At 52.6% G+C, this 16,866-nt stretch overlaps 1 protein-coding gene across 2 annotated transcripts in view; it reads left to right on the top strand.

Annotated features, from left to right (window-relative positions):
- The window catches only part of SLC12A3 (solute carrier family 12 member 3), a 36,186-nt gene extending 24,777 nt beyond the window's left edge, over nucleotides 1–11,409 (top strand). For both annotated transcript variants that reach the window (XM_082712503.1, XM_082712504.1), the window contains exons 23-26: nucleotides 1,278–1,364; nucleotides 4,686–4,821; nucleotides 6,226–6,293; nucleotides 10,982–11,409. In XM_082712503.1, the coding sequence (XP_082568629.1) occupies nucleotides 1,278–1,364; nucleotides 4,686–4,821; nucleotides 6,226–6,293; nucleotides 10,982–11,123 (433 nt within the window). In that variant the 3' untranslated portion in view covers nucleotides 11,124–11,409. The remainder of the gene's footprint in view (nucleotides 1–1,277; nucleotides 1,365–4,685; nucleotides 4,822–6,225; nucleotides 6,294–10,981) is intronic.
- The last annotated feature ends 5,457 nt before the right edge of the window (nucleotides 11,410–16,866 follow it).

The following is a 16,866-nucleotide window of genomic DNA, read 5'->3' as shown; positions in this document are numbered from 1 at the left end:
ACTTAAGGGCAACTAGCAATCTCCTCTCCTGATCCTCACCCCTGCTGAGAACCTCTGTGATCTCCAGGAGATAAAGAAGTCCAGAAGGCTTCTTCATAGGCTCAGCTCTCTGTTGTAGCCCCGAATGCAAGCCTGAGCTAGTGGAGATCAAGGCTGTGGCACCGGGGGATCACGGGTGTTCTGCACATGAAGGGTGTGGGATGTCCTCTGCCTCCCAACTGTCCAGCCAGGCCAAGCCCTCTGGTCTCCTTGTGACCCCGAGGCCAGGCTGGTGCTGCCTCCGGCTGGGTCCCTGCCCAAGCCTGCCACCCTCACGCTGCACACCAGCACATCTGCTCACAGCTCTGCTTTCCTAATCTCCCTCCCAAGTTCGGGGTCCAGCAGTGGCTTGACGGCTGGACCTTAAGGTTTATCCCCCGTCCCTGCCCCCCACCCAGCCAGCCACTCGATGCTCCTGCCCCACCTTCTACACCCCCATGCCCTCACTTATTTATTTGGACTCCCCACCCCCATGCACTCAAACACTGCCAACTTGTTCTGGGGTATCCCCAAAGCCACATCCCGCTCCAGATTCTGATGCACTGGATAGGCTAGAGCCAAGGCAGGTGTATTTTTCCAAAGGCTCCTTGGCTGATTGCACTGTGGACATTCCTACCACGCCCCCTTTGGCCTATAATGATCTTGTGCACCATGCACCGTCCAGCTAGATTGCTACCTCCTCCGTGAAGCCTTCCCTGACTGCCACCAACCACAGACCCACAAATGGCATCTCCACCCCTGTTACATGCAGAGTCAGTGCCACATGCGCAGGCTCGCTCCTCCTGGTTCGATACTTCGTTCATGGGTATCATCTCTGATTGAACAGACCACCCTGCAATCTCCTTCTTATCCCTTGCACCCTTGGTCCTCGAAGTGTTCTCCGTGGATCGGTTTCCCCATCACGTGGGAGCTTGTCAGAATGCAGAATCCCAGGCCCTACCCCAGACCAGATGAATCAGACATCCCCGGCAGATGTACAGACATTAGAATGTAGGCTGTGCTAGTGCAGAGGTGGCCACCAGGTGCTTGGGGAAATACTGCTCAATCCCTTTTCCTTATCGTTTGTCATCCTCTGACCTGCTTAATCAACCTTTGTCTCTTGTCCGCCCCTGCCCAGGTGAGAACGTCCGCTCCCTGGGGCCAGGATTTGATCTGCGGTTTTTCACTGCTGGGTCCTCGATAGACATTACGAACTCACTGAATAGACGCATATGTGTTTTAAAATCTCCGTCTCCCAGGCTCATTTCCCTGTTGAGCAAGTTCCGACTGGGATTCCACGAGGTTCACATCCTTCCGGACATCAACCAGAAGCCGCGTGCTGAGCAGTGAGTGCTCTGTGTTGACTTTCTTCCCAGGCAGGAGAGCCAGCTGTATGCCCCCACACACCCCTGTCTGGTGAGCCCTGGGCAGACAGGGCTCAAGGCAGGCAAAGAGGATGGGGAGTTTGCAGCCTTTTACTTTCCCATTGGGGTTTCTTCCTTTGCGTATCAGAGCTCAGGTCTTTGCCAGAAATAGCCCTGGGCTGGAGGACGGTGAATGTTCACGTTTGTGCTTTTCTTGGAGCAAGTGTTTAATTTCATTTATTTATTTTTTTAAAAGATTTTATTTATTTATTTTAGAGAGAGAGAGAGGGAATGAGAGAGAGAACATTAGTGGAGAAAGGTCAGTGGGAGAAGCAGACTCTCTGCTGAGTAGGGAGCCCAATGTGGGACTCGATCCCGGGACTCCAGGATTGCGACCTGAGCTGAAGGCAGTTGCTTAACCAACTGAGCCACCCAGAAGCCCGGAGCAAGTGTTTTAAAGCTGGTGCAAGTCTCAGCTGTTCTGCCCCTTGAGTGAGGGAAAGCAGGTGTTTCATCCTCAAGGGACTCCACCCCCACCCACCCCACGGACCTGGGGGGATGGACAGGGTGGGAGCGGGTCTCTCGCTTCACACATCACACTGCTTGCTACTCGTAAATTTCTTAAATTTTCTCCAGCACCCTGAAGGGTTGTCATAAAGCAGTGGTTCTCAAACTTAGGCCCACATCAGAATCAGATGAGGACTTATGAAAACACAGCTTGCTGAGTCCCCCTTCTCCCGCCCCCACTCCAAGATTCTGAGTCAGTAGGTCCAGGGTAGTGCCTGAGAAGCTGCATTCCTAACAAGCTCTTGGGTGCTGGTCCGGGCGCTTCACTGGGAGAACCGCTGTCTTAAAGACAGTCTGTGTAAAGTGCTTCACACAGGGTCCAGCCCCAAGTCAGTGTTCAGTAAATGGTAGATTGATGGCTTTTGCCCTCTAGACCTTGACCTTTTGGAGGTCTTGGCTGCATTGTGGACTTGCTTCCTTCTCTAAGCCTTGACTAACTGAAGTTCCTCAAAAAGGAGCTGTGACGGGTCCAGCTCATCCCTTCCCATGAGGCCAAGATGGAGGTTGCTGCAAAGCCTGTTTCTTGGCTACCTTTGCTCTAGTTGGCTATGTCCTGGGCTGGCAGAATCACATGCCCAGAAACATGTGGCTAGAGGCCAGGAGCCATGGCAGAGGCACATGCCTTCCATGGAGCTGAGGGATACTGGAGCAAATAGAACGGAAGGTGCAAAGGCCCTGAGGCAGAAGTGTGGCAGCCACAGCCCTGGATGTTATTTCTATGAACACACTGGTGCTGGGAGTGGGGAAAACATTGAAGGGTCTGGGCCACAACTCTCCTCCTTCCCAGATGCAGCAGCAAGCTCGTGGACTTTACTCAAATCCCTGTGTGAACTTGTAGCTAGGCTCACTGGCTCCATGACTCAATTCCCTAGTCTGAAACTAAGACATTTATAATTGGGCTTGCTTCTGTAAATTCCTGTACATGAGATTTTCCAGCCCTCCAGCCCCTCAGTAAAGTCAGGTCTGTCCTGACCTCTTACCTCTCCCTTATATTCCCCATTACCTGGGGAGGGAAGGGACTAGTCTGTGGGGTTGGATACATTGGTTCCTCCCATGTGCTGGGGTGGAGATGAGTCCATCAGAGCTCTAGCTGGGGATGATACCCGCCCCAGGGCAGGCCGGAGGAAGTCCAGAACCAGACACAGGAGGAGGGAGGCAGAGATGCACCAGAACACAGGAGAGAATGCAGCTGGGCTGTCTGTGTGGACAGAGGAGCAAAGCCTTGAGTCAGGCTGCAAAGAGAGGGAGTGGGGGATACCTTCCCTGTGGGAGGAGCTTAAGAGCAGCCCGAAGACCCTGCCCAGCAGCCCTAATCTTTAAAACCCAGCCTGGGCCCTTCTCTGCCTCCACCTCCTGGTCCTCTCTTTTCTCCTTCGCACAGCCACGCTTCTCCAAGGAGATCAACTGTCTTTGCAGCCACTTCCTCACAGAGATCCCCCTGGAGGTCATCACTGGCCTCCGCCTCACCCACAGAGCCCCTTTCTGGGCTCGTCTTGCTCTGCCTCTCTGCTGCATCCCCCATAATGGTCCCTCTTGGGACAGTTCTTCCTTTGGGTTTGGAGGTGTCCCCCCTCCACGGATTCCTCCTACCTCAGCAACCCTTCTTTCATTTCCAGTTGCTGGCTAGTCCTCCTTTCCCTGACTGATGCTTGCCAGCATCATTGGGATTTGGCCCTGGACCTTTGTCTCTTCTTTTTTTTTTTTTTTTAAGATTTTTTATTTATTTATTTGATAGAGATCACAAGTAGGCAGAGAGGCAGGCAGAGAGAGAGAAAGGGAAGCAGGCTCCCTGCTGAGCAAAAAGCCCGATGCGGGGCTCGATCCCAGGACCCTGAGATCATGACCTGAGCCGAAGGCAGAGGCTTTAACCCACTGAGGCACCCAGGTGCCCCTGGACCTTTGTCTATTAACTCTGTCTCCAGTGTGAGCTCCTCCATCCCTATGTCTGCAGGGGGCTTCATCTGAAGGCTGAGCAGTCTGAATTTCTATTTTTAATCCTGTAAGTCAAGTCACACAGAACAGTGTCCAACAGGTTCCCATCTCACTTGGGGCCAATAGCGAAGGCCTACATGGTCTAGGCTGTCACACTTGTGTGTCCTCACCTCACCCCCACTTTCCTCTGCCCTCACCTTGCTCTGGCCATACTGGCTTCTTTGCTGCTCCTCAAAGAAACCAAACATACTTCTGCCTCAGGGCCTTTGCACCTTCAGCTCTGTGTACTCCAGCACCCACTGGCCTGTAAAGAGCTGGCTTCAGAAGGACAGGCATCTTTCAGCTTCAGGGAGGCCTTCCTTCCCCCCAAATATTTCCTGTCTTGGAACCCAGCTTGTGTCTTCATTAAGCTCATGATGTAGATTTGCTTGTTTATTGTCCAGCAGATGGAAAGCTTGGTAGATAGAGGACATTGTAGGGTTTTTTGTTCCATGATGTGCAGTGCAGAGCCTGGCACAGGATGGTTAGGATTCAGGGGCAACCTGCGGAACGGTCGGGTGGGTGGAGGTGGATCCCAGGCCAGGCGTCGTGGACGACATTTGGTGGAATGCCAGCTGATTGGTCAATGCTGATGGTCAGTGTTGATTGCTGCCCGGAAGCTGCATTGATGTAAACCACAGCGGCAGAAGGGCTTTAGCCTGAAAAGTGTGTCCCTGTGGCTCCCATCTCCGTCTCCCTGGGGGACTTAGTTCCCCTGGAAACCAGGCTGTCTCACTGGGTCTCACCCACTCTCTCTGTCCCCAGCACCAAGCGGTTTGAGGACATGATTGCACCCTTCCGCCTGAATGACGGCTTCAAGGACGAGGCCACTGTCACAGAGATGAGGCAGGATTGTCCCTGGAAGATCTCAGATGAGGAGATTAACAAGAACAGAGTCAAGGTACCTGAGAGAGAAGGGCCTGGCTGGGGTGGGGTAGGGTGGGGTGGGGTGGGGTGGGGTGGGGTGGGGATGGAGGTGCTCCTCCGGGTCAGGGCCACGTGCCCCCATCTGTCCTGAGCTTCCTCATCACCCTCTCCTTTCCATCCCCGTCCACCACTCCCTGGCCTCTGAGGTATCCTCAAGCCACAGCTACTGGGTAAACCGGTTGTGGAACTCGGAGCCATTCGTGGCCTGAGTCACACCCCGCTGTGGCGATGGAAAGGCGGGGGCTCTCCCTCTCCTCTCTTGTCCCTGGTGGAAGGGATTCATGAGACAGGTGGCGAAGGTCAAGGTAAAACTTCCCTTGTGGGCTAACAAAGCTGCCTGAAGGTTCCCCCTAGCCTGCAGAGCCCATCCTACATGTAGCCTAAAATCATGGCCACCCCATCCAGACAGAATCTTCCAGATTCTTTAAGGCCTAAAGGGGGGCTGTGGTTGCTGTGGCCACTTTAAGATCGGGTGAGCATTTAAGGGAGCTGCGGAAGGAGGTCACAGCTCTGCTCCCTGTGCTCGGGGTCACTGGCCCCCCACCCCCTCTTTGCCCTCAGAGGACATTTGGCAAAGTGTCCATTTACCACTGGAGGGTGGGATCACTGTGATCTCTGTGAACTCACTTTCCCGACATTCTCCATTTTCTCAAATGGGGTGTCCTTCCACGGTCAGACTCTTGAGTGCCAATCATTTCTGAACAAACTGGAGACAGGCCTTGGGGTGGGAAGGAGGCTCCCCCACAACCCAGCCTCACACAAGCTTTCGGGAATTCTGATCTGTCAGCCCAGAGACCCTGAGGGCTCACAGCTCCTTGGAAAACTCTGGATGACGTGTAGTGTTCGAAGAAGGCTCTGGTCTGGACTGTGGTAGAGGAAGAAGGGACACATTCCACCTGTGCTCGGAGTCTCCCTTATCAAGCACCTTTCGTGTGCCCGGCCCTCGACGTCCACGTGTTTTTGCGTGGGTTATCACCCTCCACACTGCCCACGTTCCCCTGGGGAGGCGATTATCATACCCATTTTACAGAGAAGACAGTAATGCTCAGGGAGGCCACGTGCCTTGCTTGGGTTCTCTCTGCTGTGAGCAGCTCACCCCACACCACGGAAGGTGCTCTCTCTTCCACCTAACCGCCCCCCTCCCCGGGACCAGCCCCAGTCATGGAAATAAGGCCCGGCAAAGGAAAGCCAAGTTCCCAAGGAGGTGAACTTGGCTTTCTGCTACTCTGAGGGTTTCCCTCCGTCTTGGAGGAAGGTAATAATTAAGGGGGAAGAATTCGTGCATCTGGTCTGAAATCTTAAAGAAGACGTCCCTGGGCTTGTCGGGGACCACTCCTGAGGATGTGGACAGTGACCCCCTGGCTTCTCCTTGCTCTAGTCCCTTCGGCAGGTGAGGCTGAATGAGATTCTGCAGGATTCCTCCCGGGATGCCGCTCTGGTGGTCATGTAAGTAGCTGCTGCTGGGAGAGGAAGCCTGTCCCTGAGGCCCAGGACGTCCGCTCTGGGAAGGGGCTCAGGAGGTACATGCCGGCTGAGGACCCGAGCCTGACCCTGTGAGCCAGAAGGGCCCAACGCCCCAGGAAACACAGCTCAGGTGGCTTCTTGGCACATGACTGGGCCTGCTCGGCACCCCTCACCTGAGTGCCAGCTGGCAGAAGTCTAGGACCTCACACGCCCCAGGCCTGGCCGACCCCCCCCCCCACCATTTTCCCCTGTTCGCCACCTTTCCCTGCCAAACACAGCTTGGCAAAGAGGACCCCGCTCATTCAGGAAGAAAATCAGTTCCTGGTTGTTTGGGAATCACCCAGCCCTCCTTGGACATGGGCCACCCCCGGCTGCTGTGGGTGCCAAGCCTGGGCGGCAGCAGGGGCACAGGGTCGCAGTGCTGGGCTTCGTGCCTGTCAGGCTGCTGCGGCCTGTGGCCAGCTCTGAGCCACTTCTGCTGGGTAGGGGTGGAAGCTGAGGGCGTGGAGTTGAAGGGACAGGTGGCAGTGGCACAGAGGGTCTCAGAGTGGCTCTGTTCTCACAGAGGCAGGGAGGAAGAACATGGTCAGCCAGGCCCTCTGACACCCTCCCCCAGAGAAGCCTAAGTCCGAGGGAACAGGGTGTTTGGCAAGGCCCCTAACTGGCCTGGCTTGCATTTCCTGAGGGCAGGCCACCTGGGAATTCCTCAGGATGGCCCAGAAGCCTGCAGAACCAGTTTTCTCATACCCTGAGACCAGGATCAAGCATACCCTTTTGAGGCTCCAGTACAAAATGAAAATGTGGGGCCCCTTGTTTGAAAATTGTTGAGAATGACAAGATGGCAGCAGCAGAGAATGGAACCCAGCATGGGACCCTTCTAAGTATGTGTTGGGGGGTGGGGGTGTGTGTGTGACTGCACAGCTTGCACGCCCACGAGGCTGGCTCTGCCTCAACAGGGCTCCCTGGGGCTCTTAGGGAGAACATTTTTCGGTACAAAGAAAGTGCTTTGTGTTTCCTTCATGCGGGAACTGTGGTAAGAGAAAGGGCTGCGTTTCTCTGGGACTGTCTGGCCAACACCCAGCAGTGAGTGTTCCTAGGGCAAGGTCTGCCTAGGTTGTGGACCCAGTCCCAGTGCAAGACAGTGGCTTCATCCCAGGACAGCGCCCCAGACCTTTCCTTGGGTGTGGTGCCAAGCCGCCGCCTCGTGAGGGTGAGGGCTAGCCCCGGTCAAAGAAACAGGTTTGCGCTGTCTCTGCTCACTGTGTGGCCTTGGGCAAGTAACCCTACTTCTCTGTGTCTCCATCTCCCGGATTATAGAGAAGGGTTTAACCTAATTATTTCCAAGGTTGCCCTTCATGTCAACATGCTATGATTTGAAGTTTATTTGCCACTACGATAAGTCGGTCTCTCAAGCCATGAGATGAGAAATTTCACCCAGGGAAGTGAGCCCCTGCGGGCACTTTCTCCACCCCACTCCCCTATCCCCTGGACCCCAGAGGGAAAGATAGGTCCCCCACCCCAGCAGCCTTTGGGGGAGTAGCGGACACAAATAATCATGAGTCCAGTCACTTAATTTTTTTAATTAATTAATTAATTAATTATTGTTATTTATTTATTTGAGAGAGAGAGTGAGCAGAGGGAGAAGCAGACTCCCCACTGAGCAGGGAGCCCGACACGGGCCTTCCCACCTTCACTGGGAGGGCACAGCCGCTGAGCCTTGGCATTGCCAACCTCCAACCCAGAGACATCCCCACCAGTGTTTCTAAAAATTCAGTCTGAGAGTCACTTTCATCGGCCCCAGGATTTGGCACATTCCTCAGTTCCTTCCAGATCAGGGTCTGGGGTGGGGTGGAGAAGACTGCATTCCCCAGAATTTCCGAGGGAGAAAAAATCCTCCCCTCCCCCCTCAGGAGGAAAGAAAATTACACTTTCCAGTGTCCTGAAGAGCGTCCTCAGACCATTTTCTAGAGCAGGTTTGAGGCAGAACTTAGTTGTTCGCTGTCTACCCTATAGCAGTTTATCTGATTAATGGCCTGTGTTTGAGTCCAACTTCACCCTCACGGCTGATAAACTGGCCCCACAGCCTTTGCCTAGATGACAAGCAATCTATTTCTGCTCTCCCTTTTGGGACTAGACCCTTCCCTTTTCCTATAATGAAGCCCTCCTCCAAAGCGTTTTACTGATTGAGCCTCACTTGAGGCATGGGGCCTTAGTAATGTTCAAAACTCTGCTCAGTGGTTCTGTTTTACCCCCATCTACCCAGCAACACACAGACTTTGGAGACAGGGAAACTGAGTCTCAGAGGAGTCAGGCAGCCTGCCCGGGACCCCGCAGCCAGGAAGCGGGGATTGGGTTATGAAGCCTTAGATCCAGGTTTTGGGCCGAGGCTGCCTTTCTTTGTGGCCAAGAGATGCAAATCTGAACAAGAAGTCCTTCTGTCCTGGGGCTGCTTAATTCTGAAGATTCGTAGCTACCAGGGTCTCACAGCCTGGGAACAGGAGTCCACTGTCTCTCGCTGGCCCAGGGGCGAGTGCAAAGGGAGCCTGTCCCTTGGACGGGTGGACACTGTCTGCTGGGGAAGGGGGCATGACGCTGAAGCTTGAGAGGCCACAGCAGTAGTGACAGACGGGTGTCCCCTGCCCCCCAGAGAATGCAGCCACCAGCCCCCTCGCAGCCTTTGAAATTTCTGAATTCAGTTCTTGAGAATGACCTAGGAGTTCCCCACAGGCTTTGCTGACGATGTAACCGAAACTTCAGCACCACTGTGAAATCAGGAAAGTTTCGTTTTGATCTTTCCACTTCCCTTTCTTCTTGAGAGTCACCGGACACGAACGTGTTCTAAGGTGACGCCAGCTTCATGAAATACCCCCGTTCCTACAGCCTTTCCCTGTCCCAGCAACCTTGCTTCTCTTTTTAAAAAATATTTTGATTTATTTATCTTAGAGAGAGAGAATGGGGGAGAAGGATGGGGGAGAGGGAGAAGCAGACTCCATGCTGAGCACGGAGCCTGACGTGGTGCACGACCCTGAGATCACGACCTGAGCTAAAACCAAGGGTCAAAAACCCAACCGACTGTGCCACCCAGACACCCCGGGGACCTTGCTTTCTAAAGGAGGGTAGAGGTGGTCCCCAGGGAGGCTTCGAGGATGGAATCTGAAGCAAGGGATACGTGTCCAGGGCCCCCTGTTGGCCTGCTCAGTGTGGGTCGCTGTGAGCAGAGGCATCTGGGGTTGGAAAATCCCAGGACCTTGGCTGGAGCCCCAGCTCTGCCGCTCACCAGCTCGTCACTTCCCCTGGCTAAATCACAATGAGTGTGACAATGGCTGCTTCCATGAGGAGGTGCTTGCCAGGTGCTAGGCACTGTGTGGCGCCCTTTGTCACCTCTGTCCCCTTTAGAGTCAACAGTCTCTGAGGGAGGTGTGTGTGTCCTCACCTCAGGGAAGAGAAAACAGAGGCTCATGCCTGGGAGCCACCTGCCAGAGCCACATGGCCGAGGAGGGGCAGCGCTGCTCCCACCTGTGGCCAGAGCCGGGACTCCGCAGTCCAGAGTCGCTCTGCGCCTTCCTTTCTGCCCTTTCCCCTTGGCAGGGAAGAAGGCCAGCGCCACAAGCCCTGCCCCCTCCCCAGGGTTGTGCTCAAGTTCAGAGGTAATAGGAGCCAGGGATGTCCTGTAGGGAAACAGACTGCAAAGGGCAGCCCCAGCTTTATGTCCCGCCCACTGGGCCTGGGAGATACTGCCTTCTCCTGGAGTCAAGAGGAGGTCAGCTATGGTCATCCTGCAGCATTTTTGGAATTGCAAGATAGTGAGAAAGTCACCTCTTGGAAGAACTGAACAGCAGCCCCCGGGCATCTCATTATCTGCACAGCATTGCACGGCAAGGGTGCTCTCAGGGCCTCATGAACATGGCAGAAGGCAGGACAGGGACCTGCAGCTGAAACCTGTGAACGGATCACCTTGTCGTGGCCACAGGCCAGTATGGTTCAAGCAGCCTGAGGTAGCGAGATCACCCACTGTATCAGACTGTGTTCTAGGTGCAGGGAAAGAATAGTGAGCGAGACAGACCTGGCTGCAACGTACAATCTAGTGGAGGAGACAGACAACAAACAGACCAATGAAAAGAGGGTTTGGAGAGTGGGAAGGGCTGTGAGGACAATGAAACAGGGTGCTGTGATAAAGAGGGGCAGCAAGCCTGCTCTGGAAGGGGGTGATCAGAGAAGGAGATACATGTGAGCCACGGTATGGGTGATCTGAAAGAGCCAACCAGGTGGAAGGGGAGAGGCTCTGCTTTCTGGGTGGGGAGAACATCACATGCAAAGGCCCTGGGGCAGAAGCAAGCTTGCCATTGATTTCAGGGATGGGAAGAAAGCCATTATGGTTGTAGTGTTGTGAGCGAGGCTGAGGGTAGAAGGAGGTGAGGTCGTGGATGTTGGTGGAGACCAGATCATGTGAGTCTTACAGGCTGTGGCTTTGTTTATACCAGCTTTGTGGCTGAAGATACATTTGGAGTCATGCTTTTAAGGAATGTGGGAGATTATGCTTAGGGTGGCTAGGAAGGAGTGCTGAAGGAGTTGGTAAACAGAGTTCCTGATCAGAAAGTGAATCTTGGGCTGGGCTGTGTGGGGAAGGGTACTAGTAAGTTTTTAATCTGCTGCTTCTTCCTGCCTTGCAGTACCTTGCCCATAGGGAGGAAGGGGAAGTGCCCGAGCTCACTGTACATGGCCTGGTTGGAGACGCTGTCCCAGGATCTCAGACCTCCGGTTATCCTGATCCGAGGGAACCAGGAAAACGTGCTCACCTTTTACTGCCAGTAACTCCAGGCTGGGTCATGCCTGCCCAAAGCTGAGGGTGCCTGGGACATCCGCCTGTCCGTGGGGACAAGACTCGTGTCCTGTTGTACTTTAAGCATCTGTTGATCTGACTGAAGAAGCTGGTAGATTTCCAAACTTTGGCTGGACCCCACTCCCAATGGACACATCCTCTGGGCTCGTTTTTATGGGCTGGAGAAGTAACAGCTGAAGTTGTGTGGAAAATTCTCTGGTGGATCCATTTTCCTTTTAAGTTTTTTCTTGATCTTGATTACAACGAATTAAGATTTCAGTCTTTGACTTTTTTTTTTTTTTAAAGATTTTATTTATTTATTTGACAGAGAGAGTTCACAAGTAGGCAGAGAGGCAAGCAGAGAGAGGAGGAAGAAGGCTCCCTGCTGAGCTGGGAGCCCGGATGTGGGGCTCGATCCCAGGACCCTGGGATCATGACCTGAGCCAAAGGCAGAGGCTTTAACCCACTGAGCCACCCAGGGGTCCCCAGTCTTTGATTTTTTGAAAAATTTATTTATTTGAGAGAGAGACAGACAGACAGCATGCACAGGAGCAGGGGGGAGGGGCAGAGAGAGGAAGAAGCAAACTCTCCGCTGATCTGAGGATGGGGATATGGGGCTCCATCCCAGGACCCTGGGATTATAACCAGATCTGAAGGCAGATGTTAACCCACAGAGCTGCCCCAGTGCCCCCAGGCTTTCATTTATATACAAATTTGAATCAGAGTGCTAAGTACCATTGTAGCAGTTTCTAGGCCACCTATGGGGCGGGGGTGGGCTCCCCTGCCCCAGCAGCCCTCCCAGGGAGGAATCTCAGGGCCCTTTGAGCCTCCATGGTGCAAATTTCTTTAACGGCTTCTCACTCTCTTCACTTTCCATAATATGTCTTTAGCATTGGGGTTGGTTCTCCCGTAGACCAAGGACTTTTAAACCTGTTTAGGCTGCAACCCACAGTAAGAAATATCTTTCATGTTTGAGAAGTGAAGCAAACACACACTGAAACTATGAACGTGTCACAAAACAATACTTATTCTCACTATGGGTGGTGCCCTCTGGTATTTTCTGTTTTATTTCTTTGTCTTTTTTTTAATGTGGGTTGCAATCCACGAACGGGCAGTGACCCAGGGTTTGAAGAAAGGCCGAGTTGGGCATCACTGCCATTTCCCCAGCATATCCCTCGGAGAAGGAAAGGCAAGGAACAGAGTATGCGAGGAGGGGTACTGATGGTGGGCGTTAGTCGAGAAAGAGTTTCAAAGGAAGGACAAGACTCAGGGTTTCTCATGGAAAGGTGCTAACTTTGGAGTTTGGTTGGAGATGGGGGATGGAGCTCTAGGAATGCAGGTTTGGTGGGTCAGGAATGGAGAAGCCGAGAAGAGGCGTAAAGATGGCCAGATTGGCGCAGGATCAGAAAGGTCCACATTCCGCCCCAGGCCAGGGAAAAGAATGGGGGTGGAGAAAACAGCAAGAGATGGAAGCAGTGGGGGCTGCGGTGGGGGCGAGTGGAAGATGGGGGTCAGAGGTGGGAGGGAGCCTGGGGAGGACGAGCCCGGCTCAGGTAAGGGTGTTTGGATTCTCCCAGAATGTTTGCACCCATGAAGCTAGGACAAGGAGTAGAATGTACATTAAGGATGTCCAGTGCCAGTGGGCAAGGCTCCCTAAAAAGACATTTCAGCTCTAGATGCACCCCAGCAGCATCCAAGCGGGATGTTGGGGGGCTACTGGCTGTGCCTTCTGCAATAACCACTTTCTTCACGTTGGAAGGAACAAGACATCTTCGGGTCGGGTTGCCCCCTCCAAGCCCACTGAACTGCCCACTTAGTCATGAAGGCAGAAATCTCTTTCTTAGTGTCTGGACCCAAAGGACTTCGGTTCCTCGCAGGTACACTTTGCTGCAGAGACCAAAGGCTCTGGCTCCCACCTGTGACAGAACCCCCGGGTGCTTCCCAGTATCAGGACTTTCTGAGAGCGACCGGGTGCCTGCCTGTGCTCCCTGGGGTGGCTCCTGCCTCTGAGCCATTCCGCAGACCTGGGATCAACCCCCAATTCCAGATAGACAAAGCCTCACTCAGCCTTGCCTTTTTAGAACCACACAGAAAACTATTTCCTGACAAATAGCTCACAAGGAGATCAGGAAAACCCTGACCCAAGGTCACACAATCCTCTGGCTGAGGATATTCAAACAAACCAACAAACAAAAAAATAATCTTTACTGTCTTGGAAACTGCATTTTGAACAATGATAATAGCTTTGTTTTTTCTGTGTTTCATTTTAAAGCCTTGAGTGAACAGTAAGGTCAAAAACAATGAAATGAATAAAAAATACATTCACTCAGTCAACAGAATTTATTTGTTTTGGAACACACTGTTTCTCAACGCTGCTGAGTGTTTTGAAAAAATCAACTGTATTGTTTTCTCAACCCTGGATTGAACTTTTCCCTGAGATTCCCTGGGTTCTTTGGGTTATATTGCCAGATTTCCACGTGGGCATCTACAGGAGACACTCGTATTCCCTTTGCTTCTCTTGCCTGTGTTTGCAGACTCACAGGGAACTCGTTTTCTTCTGTCATGATAAAAGTCTCCAAGTGTTCTCGGGTTGCCTCAACCCGAGGTGGAGGGGTGGAGTGGAAAGTCATGGCCTGGCCACCAAGAGGCTTGGACCCGAGTCTCTGTCTCCCTCCAAAACTGGCTGTGCAACCTCAGATACCTCTTAGCCTCGCTGGGCCTCCGTCTGTGACATGAGAAAGCTTGACTTGAACAGGTGTCACTGGCCTCCTGGCCTGCTGATGACTGTGGTTTGGCCCATGCATGGTTAATCAAAGTGGGTGCTGGGGGTTGGGTGGAGAACAGATTCTTCTGTGCACCCTCCCCTTGGCCATGACTTCCCACTGTTCTGCCTTGTGATTGGGAGGCTCTCGAAAACCCTCCGACTCATTGTTTGGCCCATAGAGCAGCAGAAGAGTAACAGATTTCAGTCCCCAGTGTATCTCTTGCGCGCTCTCTCTCTCTCTCGCTCACGCTCTCTATGCGTGTTGGTGATAAGATCCTCCAACTTCATGAGTTTCAGTGGTAGGAAGGGTTTCCCGTATAGTCTTCCCTTGCATTGTGCATGGAAGGAGCCCAGCGGCAGCCAGCAGCCACGAGGACCACCCCCCAGCAGGGGCACCTCACCCCTGTCCCCTGGGAGCCACTGTCCTGTCAGCTTTCAATTTTCTCTGCAGCATTTCAGCCTTGAGATTTCACTTCCTCCTTCGGTTCCGGCCCAGGCTTGTGGCGGCTTTGAAGCAAGCACAGTATGGCCTGTTTTTCACCCAGTAGGCTTGTTGAGTTCTACCTCCCAGGCAGAAAGCTGTGGGCCCTGTGAGCACATGCAGCGTCCTCATTTGGACTGGATTCCCTTTTGCACACCAGCCTGGCCTCTCTCGTGTGGTGAGGGAGATGTGAGTTTTACAGGGACGAGGCCAGCTGGAATGTTCCAGAAGAACCACCTGGCTGGGAGGCCCCAAGCACATGCAAAGCAGCCAGGTTTCGCTTTTAGCTATGTTTAGCTCAGGAAGTCACCAAAAAAAAAAAAAAAAATGCTGCTAAATTCAAAAGCATTCACAGAAGCAGGACCCAGGAAAGCCCAGTCACAGCTGCACTGGTAATTCCCCATTTGAAGTGAGGGATAATCTTGAGATTGAAAGCGCAGGCATCATATAAGAGCCGCTTCTTGAAATGAAGCCAAAACAAATTCAGTTTCTAAAAATGCCATGTGGGTAGAGCCTTGCAAAGAACCACCTGGCGGAGAAGACAGACTGCAGAATGTCATACAGACGAAGGACAGAGTCAAGAGAGAACAAAGTGCTTTTCATCCTAGCTTGTAAGAGAGTTACAGACAAGGATGTTACTTTCCAAGGATGTGAAAAGGGGAGTAAATACATGAGATCAAGGGAACTAGGCTAGTCTCTCTAGAGAAAGTGGCATTTAGAATAGGTGTGAATGACCACTAGGATTCTACAGATAGAAAGGAGGGCTGGGGTTGGGCCCTCCCAGGTGGTAGGAGTAGTTTGAGCAAGGACCCAAACGAGGAGAGCCCTTGTTTGGACAACAAGCAATAAGCCAGTTTTCCTGGCATATGAGGGCTGTGGATGTGGGAAAATAAGGTCAGGAAAGTCACACTGTGGAAGGCCCCCACTCGGAGGCTGAGGAGCTCATAACTGACCCAGAGGCACTAGGGAGCCACTGAAGGTGAAGGGCAGATCGGAGATGTAGGAAGCTTGGCTGGTCAAGAGAAGGATGAGGCTGGAAGAGGAAGGTCAGGACACGCAGGGAGGAGTCATCCAGGCCCAACACTCTAGGAGTGGCAGAGGGCACAGAAAAGAGAGAGGGGTTGGAGGAGAGGAGGAATAAATTGTAGCTCCTAAAACTAGGAATTTCCCCCGATGAATGTGTGGGTGGAAATAGGGCCCCAAAAGTTGAGCCTGGGCAGCTGCAAGATGGGGAAACCGTGTACTATGGAGGGCAAGGTAACAGACTTTCTGCTGGAGGAAGAAAGAGTAAGTGCATTTGGGGTACTTAATGGGTGAACACATCACAGTGGGCAGAATTGTCCTAGAGCTCAGGGTGTCCATTGATAGCTGAGTGCTCTTAGAGAACACAGACCATGCATAGATTTGGGAGTCACACTCATGAACAAGAATATTGAAGCCAAAGTTTGAGTGAGATCACCAAGAGAGAAAGTACAGAGAGTGGAGAGGGTTGCAGGCTAGACCTTGGGGTGGGCTATATTTAGGGGGCAGGAAGAAGGAGGGGCAGCCAGCATAGCAGCCTACAGACCAGTATTGGTCGGGCAGGAGGAAAACCTGGGTAACCAAGCTTTCAGAAGACACCAGAAAAAGCATTGAAGAAGCGGAGCGGACCCTCGGGACAGCTGTCTGCAGAGGGCCTGAAGCTGCTAAGAATGCTATTCAATTTGGGGTACTGGGCATCACCGGGAGCTTTGCAGAGAATCATTTGGTAAAGTGGTGAGTCAGGGACCAGGGATTGAGGAATTTGTAGAGAGAAAAGGAAAGCAGCAAACAAGAATATAGATACCCTACACTGAGTAACACAGCAATGGAGAGAAGATAAGGAAAATAAGGTGCAGGAAAATGAGTTGGAAACTTGAGGGAGAAGCAGATTCTGGGGAAGCTGTTCGGATTATTATTACTTTAGGGTGTGTACCAGTCACTACAATGCTAGGCTATGCTGCAGTAACAAATTATCCTCTAAATGTTCATGGCTTGCATGGCAAAATCTGATTTCTCTTTTACAAATAACTCTGTGCTGGTTAGGCAACTCTTTGGGGCCCCTCTTCTCCATAGCAACATCCAGCGATCAAAACTACTTCCATCTAGTGAGGACATCATCTCTGCCAGTAGCTTCCAATTCATGGAGGAAGGGAAAAGAGAGCTGGAACATCACGCACTGGCTTCCAAAGGCTTCAGCCCAGAAGCGACGTGTTACTTCCCCTTGAAACCTATTAGCTCGGTCCATGGCTCCCAACTGCAAGAGTGCTGGAAAGTTGGGGGGAATGTTTGAATAGTCATTGAGCAATAAATATCTCCATTACATGGTGGGGGTGAGTAACAGAGACCTGAGTGTATTTATACGTCAGAGCAGAAAGATTTAGGATGCAAGGAAGAAATTAATTGACCAAGAGGTAGTAATGGGGGATGCCTGGGTGGCTCAGTTTAACCCTCAGTGGGTTCAAGCCTCTGC

This window comes from Mustela nivalis, assembly GCF_964662115.1.
Source record: "Mustela nivalis genome assembly, chromosome: 18".
Lineage (NCBI taxonomy): Eukaryota > Metazoa > Chordata > Mammalia > Carnivora > Mustelidae > Mustela > Mustela nivalis.
The sequence above is the reverse complement of the archived record's forward strand: the minus strand, read 5'-3'. Positions and strand labels throughout refer to the sequence as shown.